Source organism: Diaporthe batatas (genome assembly GCF_019321695.1).
Source record: "Diaporthe batatas strain CRI 302-4 chromosome Unknown Contig00003, whole genome shotgun sequence".
In the NCBI taxonomy this organism is placed as follows: Eukaryota; Fungi; Ascomycota; class Sordariomycetes; order Diaporthales; family Diaporthaceae; genus Diaporthe; species Diaporthe batatas.
In genome coordinates, this window is record NW_025408550.1 from 530,760 (window position 1) to 543,815 (window position 13,056).

The 13,056-nt window shown below is 60.4% G+C and overlaps 5 protein-coding genes across 5 annotated transcripts; 1 reads left to right on the forward strand and 4 right to left on the reverse strand.

Moving 5' to 3' along the window:
- Nucleotides 1–83: 83 nt before the first annotated feature.
- Nucleotides 84–2,815, reverse strand: KVR01_003316 (uncharacterized protein). Its single transcript, XM_044783291.1, has 2 exons — nucleotides 789–2,815; nucleotides 84–695 (listed from the first exon to the last, which is right to left on the reverse strand). The coding sequence occupies exons 1-2, from the start codon at nucleotides 2,405–2,407 to the stop codon at nucleotides 257–259; spliced, it is 2,058 nt and encodes a 685-aa protein (XP_044648331.1). The 5' UTR covers nucleotides 2,408–2,815; the 3' UTR covers nucleotides 84–256.
- A 383-nt stretch (nucleotides 2,816–3,198) lies between these two features.
- Nucleotides 3,199–4,481, forward strand: KVR01_003098 (uncharacterized protein; the record flags this gene model as incomplete). Its single annotated transcript, XM_044782304.1, has 3 exons — nucleotides 3,199–3,710; nucleotides 3,813–4,083; nucleotides 4,179–4,481. The coding sequence occupies 3 exons, from the start codon at nucleotides 3,199–3,201 to the stop codon at nucleotides 4,479–4,481; spliced, it is 1,086 nt and encodes a 361-aa protein (XP_044648113.1).
- Nucleotides 4,482–5,018: 537 nt separating this feature from the next.
- KVR01_003652 (uncharacterized protein) lies at nucleotides 5,019–7,260 on the reverse strand (the record flags this gene model as incomplete). The annotated part of the gene is made up of 3 exons (XM_044794038.1): nucleotides 5,019–5,090; nucleotides 5,454–6,889; nucleotides 6,960–7,260. 3 exons carry the CDS (start codon nucleotides 7,258–7,260, stop codon nucleotides 5,019–5,021), a joined length of 1,809 nt encoding a protein of 602 aa, XP_044648667.1.
- Nucleotides 7,261–8,224: 964 nt separating this feature from the next.
- KVR01_003298 (uncharacterized protein) lies at nucleotides 8,225–8,788 on the reverse strand (the record flags this gene model as incomplete). The annotated part of the gene is made up of 1 exon (XM_044782886.1): nucleotides 8,225–8,788. One exon carries the CDS (start codon nucleotides 8,786–8,788, stop codon nucleotides 8,225–8,227), a length of 564 nt encoding a protein of 187 aa, XP_044648313.1.
- Nucleotides 8,789–9,439: 651 nt separating this feature from the next.
- KVR01_003151 (uncharacterized protein) lies at nucleotides 9,440–11,078 on the reverse strand (the record flags this gene model as incomplete). Its single annotated transcript, XM_044791373.1, has 5 exons — nucleotides 9,440–9,675; nucleotides 9,750–9,822; nucleotides 9,897–10,037; nucleotides 10,133–10,669; nucleotides 10,767–11,078. 5 exons carry the CDS (start codon nucleotides 11,076–11,078, stop codon nucleotides 9,440–9,442), a joined length of 1,299 nt encoding a protein of 432 aa, XP_044648166.1.
- Between the last annotated feature and the right edge of the window lie 1,978 nt (nucleotides 11,079–13,056).

Consider the following 13,056-nt stretch of genomic DNA (forward strand, 5'->3'; position numbering starts at 1 on the left):
GCACCTCGGAGCAGACAGACGATGGTACTTGATTGACAGGTGCCAGGAATGTAGAAGTGAAGAGTACCAATTTGTATTTGTCCCAAAACTCCAGGTACAGTAAACTACAATCTAGTCAAAGACTTGCTTGAATAATATCACAGTGGGGGCATATTAACCCCTAGTTCTCCCGACATTATCTTCACATGTCTTGGTCGCTGCGACCGGCATCAAACACACACATAGGTCTCCAAAGCCAGCACCCGTGATTCCTAGCTCATCGATGCGGGGATGGGTTCTGGAACCGGCTGCTAGGCCATTTGCTCAGCAGCTGCACCTGCAACCCAATCAGCCTCCTGATGAAGTTGTCCATGGCGGCGGCATCCTCGGTCTTGTAGGGGCCCCACTGCTGCATGATACAGAAATACTCAGGCCCCGGCAGCTCAAGGCTGGGGCCCCGCGAGGCCCTCGTGCTACGCGGCCTCGCCCCGCGGGCCTCCTCGGCTTTGGCCATCATGTCGTCGAACCTCCCGGGGTCGGCCTCCTGGGCCAGGGACACAAAGCCTTCTGATCCGGCGAGATCCTTAACATCTTGGGACTGGTTGAAGCCCGGGGGCTTCACCAGCTTGTTTCCCCGGATGTAGTGCTTCCATTCGTCGCCGTACTCGGCGATGATGATCCACAGCTCGTGTCTATCCTGGGAGATGAGCAGCCGCCTTATGAAATGTCGATATTTAGTATAAGAGTCACACGTTTGACAGACAAGCCCGTTGGCCTGGGGGGAGGCAGGTGATTGTGGGGACACTGACCGTTTCCTCCCACTCGTGGAGGACTGGAGCAGACCAACATCCTCGTACGCCTCGTCGAGGCCCGAGACCCAAGAGGCGATCTCGGCGCTCTCCTGCCAGCGGATAGAAGATAGCGCGGACAGCCGCGTGAAAGGCTTGGCCTCGATGATGGCGAGCGGGTACTGGTTGAAGCGGGGGGCCAGCTGGCCGTCCCTGCCCGGGTCGACGACAAAGTCCCGCCGGCATAGGTAGCCGTCGACCCGGGCCTCCATGAGCTTCCTCGGCGAGGTGGTCTTGGAGGACCTGTCGAGGAGGTTCAGCGCGAGGCGGTCGGCCAGCCAGTCGAGGTGGCGGAGGCCGCTGATCCGGGACAGGGCCTCAGCCAGGGGGTCGGGGGACTCGCCCTTGTCGTCGTCTTGCCCTTTGGTGTCTGTCGAGCCGGGAGCCGTGGCGTGCGGCTCGCCGGCTGGGGATGGGTCGGTCTGCCTCGTGACGCGGGCAGCACTGTGCGATCTAGGGTTAGAGTGACTGCTGGAAGGCCTGGTATGGTCCTGGCCCGCGGGCTTGCTGGCCGGGCGGATAGCAACGGTGGTCGTCGGCTGGCTGCTCACGGCGTCGGCTTTCCTTCCTGGAGGTCGTCTGGCGGCGGGTCCTGGGGAGCTGTTTGAGGGGGTCTTTGAGGGATTGCGTGATGGAGTCTTCGGAAGGCTGTTTCCGGTGGTGTTCGGTCTGCCTCGGGAGCTGTTTGAGGGGGTCTCCGAGGGAATGCGTGATGGAGTCTTCGGGGGGCTGTTTCCGGTGGTGGTCGGTCTGCCCCGGGACCTGCTTCGGCTCCGGTCAGATTCTTGCAGATCAGTCATCAGCCTCGTGACGGTTTGTAGCAGGAGGAGGAGTGCCGTGTTGACATATGTCTCGTCAGCGGTGGCGGGATTCTGAAGACCTCCCGCGGATGCCCGAGCCGGATCAAGGGCTGGGGTGCCGAAGCCATCCTGTGGCTGACGTGGTTGCGTCTGTGTTCTTGGTGTCTGCGGCGGCAGAGATGGGCCTGGGGCCCTCGCAGTTCCTATCTCACTCTTGCGGACCTTTCCTCTGAAATACTTCTTCTGGTCGTCATCGTCGTACACTTCCTTAAGCTTGAGTGCGACCAGGCCTTGCCAGTATCGGGCCATGTAGAACATGTCACAGTCTCCCGAGGGCCGGGTAGCGTCCCCTTGGCCGTTCTTAACCCGTAGGATATCACACAAGTAGCCTTCCAGTTTCGGCTTGATAGCATTGTATATCACGTCGGCAATGTGGTCATTCTCGGGGGTGATGTACCCGGTATAGGGTGTGCTTTGCTGGTTGTCGTTGAGTAGGGCTGGATTGTTTCGCATGTAAGATCGGAAGGTATATTGGTCCGTCCATGTATACCAAAGAACACGTAGACGCAAATAGTCTACCTGCTTCATTTCCGAGCCTGAAGCGAAGGCGTTTTCCTTGATTCCGAAATCCCATACTTTATTGTTCTTCTTTGGGTCTTTGACAGCGATTGATTGGGACTGAAGGACCATCTGTGCCCACTGTGTAGGAGAGCAGGCAACCTGGCCCTCATCCACCTTCTCATCGCGGTCGAGTGATGCTGTGCTGGGTTTGGAAGCCATGCTATGGTATTTAGGAAGTTAAATTCAAATGATAGATGGGAATATTTGTGTATGAAGAGATCGTCGAAGACTTGTTGGGAGTAAAGTGTCTACCAATATATACAGTCTCACAATACAGCACATTTTCTAGAGGTCGAGTGGGGTTTATATGCTAGCAATCGAGATGCTTCGACCGATGAGCCGTAAGGCTATTAAAAGAGAGACCTCCCTGGCCGCAGATGTGTTGGGTCCATCGACGGGTGTGGTGGTTGCAGGAGGTGCGGGCTACGACACTCAGCCGCATGGCCAGCGTTCGTGCTCAGGCTAATAATAGCGACGACCAAGTGACGAGCCAAGGCAATCGAGGCTAGTGAGGCCATGATAATTGCCCAGGTGGACTGTTACAGTTGGGGGTCTCACTACTGGCTGAAAAGCAGGACTGAGACGCAGGCCAGCTGCAGGGAGAAGGCAAAGATCACGTAGTATCGAATCTTGGGTATCGAAGGAAGTAGCCCCCAATAAATGGTGACGAGTGACAAACGACGTGCAAGACTTGGCAATGAACACGGCGGTTATTAATTACCTAGGTAGTATAATAGACTGTGCAAGCGCCCTGTTGGTGCTGTGCCGCCGCCCCCAAAAGCCAGGCAGAATAGCCCACAGCAGCGACCCCAATCGAGGGGTGTATCCCTGTCGTCATAGCAACGCACCCGACACGCTTTTCTGGCTGACAACACAGACGCTTGTCGACACATCCCTCCCCCTCCGCAACCCATCTCATTGCCATCAACCTGCAACTCAGTCCATCTATCATGGATCTCATCCAACTCGAAGAATCAGCAAGGGACCAGCACGAAGCACTGGGCCAAGCCGCAGAGGCGCTCTGGCGACACGCATTCAACTCGCGCCGCCGCCTCCGCGCCGACCAGCTCGAAGCCCTGGGCATCACGAAAGCAACACCCCTGGAGGTCGACGAGCAGGAAGGCCCGTCCGGCTTCCCAGACCGCCGGTTTTTCCGCCCCAGCTTCAGGGACGAGCACCTCACGCACGCCCTCGACGCCGACGACCCGGAGTTCGTGGCCGGGATCGTCGAGACGGGCCGCAAGAAGGAGAAACAATGGGGTGAGACGTTCAGACCCAGGCCCCGTGACGACGACGACGACTGGATGCCGCCGTACCCCGAAGATCTGCCCCAGTTCCGCTCCATGTGGTACAGGAGCTGCCTTAGGACGATGCAGCAGCTGGCGCTTGACGAAGAGATTTGGTGGTGGCAGGGGGATGAGGAGGAGGAGCTGCCGGAGCAGCGGGAGCATGAGGCTCGGACGTGCGTAAACCGTGAACTCCCCCCCCCCCCCACACACACACCTAAACGGCCTCCTCACTGTAATGAGCACCATATATCTAACCGATGCTAACTTGCCCACAGCGACGGGTGGCGCGGCGTCTACTCCCATGTGGAGCCAGGCGACAGCACCTATCGCGTGCCCCGCCGAGAGGCACATAACTGGGACTTCCGGACGCTGTGGCTAGAGCAGCCCCGGGACCCGGGCCGGCCGCACCTCGCCGTCGTCATGGGAGACTCGGAGGTCGTCGCTCCAGGCGAGGACGACGTGCTCGTCAGCGAGCTGCTCGCCGCCGTGGAGTACTCGAGGAGGCAGCTCAGCTGCGGCGACTTCAGCAGCCACCACACCAGGCCGGTAAGTCTATCCCTCGTGGGGCGGGCCCATCTACTCTACCCGGGTATCGATCATTCATGCTGTCCCACACATTCACTCACACACACACAACCCAGATCATAATCTTCACCCTCATGTCCGAGACCCACGCCCGCATCACACAGGCCCACGTCGACGCCAAGGCCGCCGCGCTCGTGGTGCGCCAGTCGCGGGTCCTCGACCTGCGGGGCAGGAAGCCCACGCCCGACGCGTACCTGCTGCTGCGGTGGATGATGAACATCCCCGTCGGGGAGACGGAGCACAAGCTGCGGGACGAGGGGCGCGGTGTGGAGGAGGGTGGTGGTGATGGTGGTGGTAGCCGGGGGCGAGGAGTGCCGTTGCTGGTGAGTCCGCGCTTGGCTGTGGTGGCGGCTGGCTAGGGAGAGCCCCACTCACCATGATGATGATGTTTGTTTGGCGTCGGGCATTAGTGAGAGGGAGGGAGAGTGGTGGCGTCCGGGGGGTCTTGGGGAATGGGCGGATGGAAGTGCTCTATCTGCTCTGTATTTATGCTAGCATGCTTGTCGCTGCGGCTTGGGACATGTGTGAGTTCCACCGAGGGGAAAAATAAATAAGGCGTTGTCGCATTGCACCCAACCAGCCAGCCGAGCCAGCCAGCCACCAGATATCGTCCCTCAGAAACTAAGCTCGGACGCGAACGGGTGATGGCACGAGGTATCACGGCACGGGCGGGCGTTGCCGACCAAATGACAGCTGGATATGTTCTATTATGCTTTATCTAGCCTTCTATCACATTACTCGTGAGCCTCATTTCATAGGTATACATACGTACGCCCATCTCCTTGGGAGTTGGGTTGACCGGCCCCATATATAACAACTGCCTCCTCTTCCTGGCCCTACCCATCTAGTCTCCGAATGTCTTGGGCCGTGGGTGATGCAACACTCAGATCTGTTTTTCAGTCCATGAGCACCCGCACCAACGTCTGCCGCGACCACCGTGGGCCGATCGGCCTCCGCCCTGACTGCGACTGCGCCCGCCGCGGGGGCAGTACGTGGCGCCCCTCTCCAAGACGCAGCGCCTCTTCCTTGGCCCTGTCGCAAACGGCCCCCTCCCCCTCCGCCGCCCAGGAAGGACGGGATGCAGCCATCACCCGCAGCCCTTTTGTGTCCCATCGCTGCTGCTGCTGCTGCTGCTGGTGCGATAATACCCCGGCGGCCTAGGCGAGTTGAGAGGGCGGGGAGCATTGGTGCCAGGCAGGCACACAACATAAAAATCCAACGATCCCGGGGCTTTCCCACCGGTCGCCTCTCACTCACCCCCCCTCGCCCACCCCCCTCCGCAGCGCCGCGACATCCCGCAGCAGGACCTTCTGCTCCGCCCCGCCCCGCACGGGCTGCTGCTGCTGCTGCTGCCGGGCTCCCTCGGCGGCGGGCAGCTCCGCCCGCGGGCCGTAACCCCCGCGGTGCGTCTGCGCCGTGGGCAGCTCGACGACAACCGCGGCGGCGCCGTTGTGTGCGCTAGGCTGCTGCTGCTGCTGCTCCTGCTGCCGCCACGCCTGCTCCTGCCCCGGGACCCCGGCCGCAGCCAGGTGCGCGTGCGCCGAGTGCGGCGGCGGCGGCGACCGCGGCGTGGCCGGGCCGTACAAGTCATCATCCTCCGCCTCCCCCTCGTCGTCGTCGTACCCCCGCGGACCTCCAGCCGGCGGCGCCGTGTAGTCCGGCAGCAGCGTGAAGTCCGCGCCCGTGCTCGCGTCGCGGGGCCCGTTGGGCCCGTAGTTGACCGAGGCCAGGCGCGTGGGTGGGATCGGCCTATCGTCTGCTGCTGCCGCCGCGGCGGCGGACACGGACACGGGCGACACGGGGCGCTCATCGTTGTTGTTGTTGTACTCGGAGGGGTACAGGCTGCTGGTCAGGTCGCGGACGTCGCGGATGGCGGCTGCCGCGTCGGCCTGGTGGGTGTTGCTGGTGATGGGCCCGCGGGCGGGGGCGGCCGGCTCGGCTGTCATGCTTGCTGTGGTTGTCACGCTGGGCTGGGAGGAGTAGGACGGGTAGTGTGCCGCCCCCGCCGCGCCCGCCATGGCCCCTAGCTGGTGGCTGCTGCCCCCGACCGGGTCGTAGTACTGGTAGGGCGCGTTGGCGGCCGTGGCCTGGTGGTGATGGTGCTGGCCTGCGTACCAATCTGCGGCGGCGGCGCTGCTGTTGCTGCTGGGGTCTGAGACGCCCGACCAGGCGGACGGGGCGGGCTGGGGCGTGCCGCCGTACCGCCAGGGCTCGAGGTGCTCGCCGTAGTAGTAGCTGTGGTTGCTGTGGTTGTTGTTGTTGTTTTGGTCCGTGGAAAAGGCGTCGTGGCCTGGTCCTCCTACGCCTCCGCCTCCGCCTCCCCCTTGCCCGCTGCCGCTGCCGCTGCCGACGATCCGCCTGTAGACCTCCTGGTGGTGCTCCTTCCTCTTGACGTGGCGGTAGTACAGCCAGAAGACGCCGGCGCACACCAGCGAGGTGGCGATGCCGACGCCGACGCCCAGCCCGGCCTTGGCGGCGGAGCTTATGTCGCCGCCGCCGCCGTTTGCCCCTGCCGCAGCGGCCGTGGCGCTTGATCCTGGCGGGGTCGAGGCCGCCGTGCTGGATGTTGCCGTGGCGGAGGGCACTGCTGCGCCGGTGGTGACGGGCCCAGATTCCCGCTCGGCTTGGCTGAGGGACCACTTCTTGGTGTTCTTGCCATTGTCTGAGCTTGCATTGTCGCGCAGGTTGAACCAGCACGGCGTCGTCGTCGAGAAGTCCATGTCCATCAGCACCGAGGCATTGTGGGGCTCCCCTTCCGTCTTGCGGACTGCCCCCGGGCGACGTCAGTCAGCCTGTGTGTGGTCAACATCGGGCGGGTGAGGGAGGGGCTTGCTTACTGAAGCGCACCGTGTTGGCGGCCTCGTCCTCATAGCACCAGATGTACAGCCATGGCTCGGCGTAGGAGGACTGGTAGGTGACGTTGACGGTGTCGAGGCGGTGGAAGACCTCGCCGCCGCGTGGAAATGTCCATGTTACTGTGCCGATGTCGCTGTCTGCGGCACAGAGGCCGGCCTGGGCGGCGAGCAGCAGCGCGACGATCAGGACAGCTGTGGACAGTGGAGGCGATGGCGACGGTGACGATGGCGGCGGGATGCTGCTCAAGGGCGCCTCCGATGGGTCGGCCCGCGATGGCACCATGTTGCGCCGCCGGAGATCAGGCAATGGAACGACATGCTATTCGCAGGCGCAGGTCATGATGTGTTGTGTGTTGTGCGTTGTATGTGTGTGTGTGTGTGAGTGATATAATCAAGACCACCATATGACACCAGGTACGTAGGTATGCAGTTGCAGTTGCAGCTAATAGGTGTGAGGAGGAAACAAGTGGCTGGAAAAATGACAAGCAGATGAGTACGAGGTGAGGACATGTCGTTGGTGACAAGCGAATCGAGGCGAGTGGGTCGGGTTTCTTGGGCCTGGCTGCACTGCAGTCTAGCACCTAACACCGGCTGCTCGGTTGGACCAGCAGCCCCAGCCAGGCTTGGCATGCACGAGCAGGCCAAGGTGGCCCAATTTTAGAAGCTCAGCCTGTGTTGTGCCACTGCGGCGTCCCTCCACCCCCCCGCCCTGCTGCGGCTTTGCATCCTTTGGCCCCCAAAGCACGGATCAAGATTGGCCGTGCAGCCCGTGCTTGTCCCTTGGGCCCGGCTTCAAACACGACTTGTCGTCCTGGAGACGGGCATAAGCTCGACGGGCCGCCATCCGTGACAGTCAGTTTGCGACATGTCTCTGCGCCATGCTCGTCCTCGTCATGGTAGGAGGCATTGGTCAGGTCGCTGGTCAAATAGTGACAAGAATTCTGTACCAATTCGGTGACAACAAGAAGGTCGAGTGAGTATCTGGGGCGCCCACATTATTACTATTCCTTGGCTTCGTTCTCGAACCATGCCAACACAATGCGAGCCGCTCAAAGACAAAGAAGGACATTCAGAGTTTCGGTCCGGGCCACCACCCGTCTCGGGTCGTCTTCGCACACGCCGTCGTCATGTCTCGTCTTCCCCACTGCTCAACGCCTCATGCAGGGCCGACGCCGTGGCAGGGAGACCCAATCAACATTAGCCTGCCTTCCTGGTAAGCAGCAGAACGTGCAGCCAGCATCCATCACTCACGCCCTGCCCTCAACACCACCCTCCCCGTCCTCCCCGTCCGCACCCTCGCCCTCCTCGCTGTCCGCATCAGCCGCCTCAGGCAGCTTAAACTCCACCCTCAGCCTCTCGACAAGCCGCAAGATCCCGTCCTCAAACCCCCGGCCCAGCAGGCTCTTGTCCCGCCCGGCCCCCTCCCACTCGGCCCTCGCGACCCGCACCAGCGCCACCGCGAGGTTCTGCAGCCCCTCCCCCGTGATCTCGCCCCCGCTGTCGACGATGATGCGCACGTAGTCCTCGAGGAACTCGGGCAGGGTCTGCTGTATGCGCAGCCACGGGTCGGCGTCCTCGCGCCAGCAGGGTTGGCCGGTTGTCGTCGGCACGAACGCCGCGTCCACGTCGTACTCGTGGTAGTTGTCGAAGATGCTCTTGGCCTTGAGGTACCGCGCCGTCAGGATGCTGTTGACACAGCGCGCGCGCTGGATCAGCGGCGCGTTGGCGCGCGCGTCCTGCTCGCGTTGCTCCTGTGTCCGGTCGGCGAACTTGGGCGCGTTGGACATGCTGCGCTGGCGGGCGTCGGCCATTTTGGTGGTGGGCTGGCTGGCTGTGTGATGTGAGACAGGGGTCGGGGGTGGAGGGGATGTCTGCTTTGTGGCTGCTGCGGTGGTGGTGAGTTGCTTTTGCTTTTTGGTTGTGTCTCTGTCGCTCTGTCCTGATGAGGACTCACCATGAAATTGGTTACCCCTGATGATCCATGCTTCAATGAGCGGGTTCCAACCCTAACCCGGCGGCAGGTTACCACCCCTGCTTCCATGCTTTAGATTAATGCACAAATGGACTGCGCCTGCCAGAGGTACCTAGGTACATGGCAGAATCGCTGCATCCAGTCCCATTAGGTTATAATTTCACGCAACCACACGAGCATGGGAATTGGACCTGGGCGCGTGGGCACATTTGCAGTCACACATCTCTTTGGTCCGTGGATTACAGCCAGTTTCTTGTCATGCGCGATGGGGCCCCGGGGGTGAGCATGGCACTTGACAACAGCAGGAAGGAAAGCACAGAAACTGATGCCAATCCAGTCGTCTCGTTAACGCCAGGCACAGATCCAACACTGCCCTGGCTGGTAAAATCTGTACAAGAAATCCCAACTACCAAACCAACCGTTCTCGCGACTCACTCATCATGCTGACATCACATCACGCCACGTGATCTCGGCACCTTCACTCTGATAGTTAGCCCGTCCTCGTCAACACGTAGATCTCCCCCGTGCTGTCAGAGCTCATAAACACCCTCCCCTTGGCGTCGAGCGCCACGCTGACGGGCCGGAAGCACTGGCCCGGGCAGTTGGCCAAGTTCTGGTTCGTCATGACGTCCACCAGCGCCGTCGTGCTCGTCGACGGCTCCGACGGCTGCCCGCTGGCGAAGTTGACGAGGCCCAGCTTGTACCCGATCGGCGGCTGGCGGTTCCCTGGTTTTGTGTCTGGTCAGCAATAGCACTGTTCAAGAATCTTTGAAAGAAGAGCCACGATGGGGGAAACTCACAGCTCCCGTGGAAGGGGATCAGCGCCGTGTTCCCGTCTGCGGTGAAGGCGATGTCGAGGGGTGCCATGTGGGCCTGGAAAGATGCAAGGCAAACATGTCAGTGTCAGTCCGGAATTTTCAGATAATGCCTATCCGACTCCCACCTACCTGGAAGGTGATCCTTGGCGCCACAAAGTTGCTCGCGCACGAGGTGTCGTTGGCCGTCGCGGACTGGGTCGAGCTGAACTGGACCCCGGTCCTGAGGCTCTGCGCGTTGGGCACGCCTGTCGACTGGTAGAGAGCAACGCACTGTTTGTTGTAGGACAGACATGATCAGTGGATGATGCCCTTGATAACCCCATTTCCCCCAATATCATCTCCAACAAGACGGACAGACTACTCACATCAGGATATCCAAAGTTGGGCGGCACAGCCGGGACAGGGTCACTCAGCGCGCCGAGGTAGTTGAGCTCCTCGCCGGGGTTGTCGGTGTGGATGTCCTGCCCGTCGCGCGTGAGCTGGTCGACCGAGTTCTCGACGGACCACACGCCGCCCGTGGCCGGGTGCTCGGCGACGCCGACGTCGTTGCGCAGGCCCCACCCCAGCACGCGGCCGTCGGTCGTGTAATTGTACACGCGCCCCGCGCCCAGCGCGCCCAGGTCGAACGCCTTGATCATGGACCGCCCGGACCTGACGTCGCGCGTCCCCAGGTCCAGGTTGGCGTTGCTGCCGCGCGACACAAGCAGCGTGCCAGGCTTCTTCTTGGACATGGTCAGCGTGCGGCTGACGTGGTCGGCGTTGTTCATGCCGTTGATGATGGTCGTCGGCGTCCCCGAGGCCACCGTCCCCGTGGTCGGGTTGTAGGCCCACGCGAAGACGGCCTCTGCCGAGGAGGCGTAGAGGATCGTGTTGTTTGCGTTTAGAGCTATGCCGTGGGTGAGCTGTTGTCTATGGTGAGTATCCGGCCACATGGTTACATGATTGTCTATCATGGCATCATCGTGCATGAGTTGTCATGGGAAACTTTTGTGTGCGTACATCAGTCTTGGTGGCGAGGGTCTTCTTAGTGGCCGTGAGACAGCCGCCGCTCTCGGTGAACGTGATGCGCGTGATGCCCGTGTTGGCCTGCGCCACGAGCAGCGCGCCGCTGCTGTCGAACACGAGGCCCCGCGCGCTCGTGACGCCGTTGGCGATGAGCTGCGCCGTCCAGCCCTGCGCGAGCTTGGGCGCCGGGTATGTCGGCGTCAGCGCCCCGGGGCACTGCCGCTTGGTGATCAGGCCGGCGTCGACGCCGGCCACGGCGCACAGCAGCGCGGCCGCGAGCTGAGTGATTGTCGGGAAGGCCGTCATGGTTGGTGGTGTGAGGTCAGATGTGCCGCCTTGGCTGCAGGTGTTCCAATAGATGTGGAAAGCTTGGTCTGGCGATGTAGACGAGGGCCAAGCCTCGAGGGAGCCTGAGGCTGGTACCGGCCGATGAACCACTATATATCTCAACGGCTCGTTGGACGCAATGTCACATTGCGCAGCAGTCCCCTCCTCGGAAGGCACAGTCCGTGACAAAGCAGTTGATCTTCATCGCTATGGCCGGGTTGCGACGCCAAGAGTCCTGGCGCCGCTGGCGACATGTTCATCCCTTGGTTGAAGGATATTGACGAGCCCCCCCCCTATGATGCGCCCCTATGGGGGTCATGGTTGGAATGGATGGCACTGTCGAGTGTATGGATGTGACTGGGAAACAAACATGCCACTAGGCCCAATCGCGAAGGAGGTTTCTCGACGTCTGCCCCCCACTGCCCCCTTGGGAGAATTCCTCCTTTGGTCTTGGCCCAGAATGTAACAAAGAACGGAGTGGGCCCGGCCAACACTGTTAAACCGCCCATCCTATAGAACCAATCTAACTGACCCAAGCGGGGATCACAAGATCTGAGCCGGCAGGGCCGGGTAATAGGCGGGACCGCGACTGCGGGACTGCACATCCCGGCAGTTGGTCCGATACTACAGCCGGCGCAATGAATCGATCGGGAATCACAGCGTCTAGGGAAATTGCTGCAAGCAGAAGGTACTGTGTGTGGTTCCAGGAGCGACGTGGAGGATACGTGCATGTGCAGTGGACTAGTTTCACTGGCGGCAATTGGAGGCGACAAATTGTAATACATAGTCCGGGCACTGGCGCCGTCAGCCTATGACATAATGGCTTCTGACGGCATTGTTCGCTGGTCTTACTCAACTACACTACTTGCATTTGTCCCCTCAAGAAGACCTCGAGATCGTAAAGGTTGTCGATGACCTAACCACAGCGCTGCTGATCAGACAAGCAAAACAAAGAGCTGATGGAAAGGAAGCAGCCACAGCATCATTCGTGACCTCGGAATCAAACCTACCCGCCACCGGTTCCCTTCAGGTTTTAACATGAAGAAAGAAATTGGGCTGATGGCTAGTAGAGTCGAAAGTCTTGTTTCTAGACTATACAAGTTGCCAAACTTTACATTGACATTCTAACTACACGAGTGCGAGAGAAATAATAAGCAGCAGAACCTTTCCTCGAGGAGACGGAGGACCAGGGTGCATCCATGATCGCGTGCCACACAGCCGTTCAATCTCAAACACATAAGGTTATCCCAGGAGGTCTACCCCATGCTCACGAAGGCCAGCAATCCGTGGGCGGTGTGCACAGCAAAGGTCTATTAGACAAAGAAAGCAGGGCGCGACCACCACTTTGACGGCAAGCATCTTGCCAGTCATGGTGTTCCTTTTATTGAGTGAGCCGATCTTCTCCCGGGGCAGATAGGCACGGATGGAGAAATGGTAGGTCGGCCTCTGGAGTAATCCGATGCACGGAAAGTGAACGAATGAAGGGGGACCTTACTAACTAATACGCTGTGACAAATGCACCAGCTACAATGAGAAGTGGTTTCGTTTATAATCCCCATACATATAAAACGTATGCGGCGCCTTCATACAGTGGTAAGTGTTCAAGACCAGTAGTCGCCCGTACCTATCCGTTCTTCGCCCAAGAATGTGCCTGTCAGAGAGGTAGTAACTAGTCGGAGTCAGACTTCAGGAGTCACAGTCGAAGCCCAAAAGCCCTCTTCATCCCTAACTAGCCACATCACTTCCCTCCTCACGCGGCTGGACGGGCCACTTACACAATGCCTGCCACTGCTTGTAGCGTATGATGAGCAGAGAACCGGCCGTCAAAGGCCTCCCAGGCCCGTCTTCCGGGCCATGTGCTTGAATACCGCGCCATGGGAGACGAAAAATGAACGCCGCGTTGTACTCAGGCTGGGTTCTGATCCACGGTCGTGCTGCCTTCTTTCGTTGGTGAGGA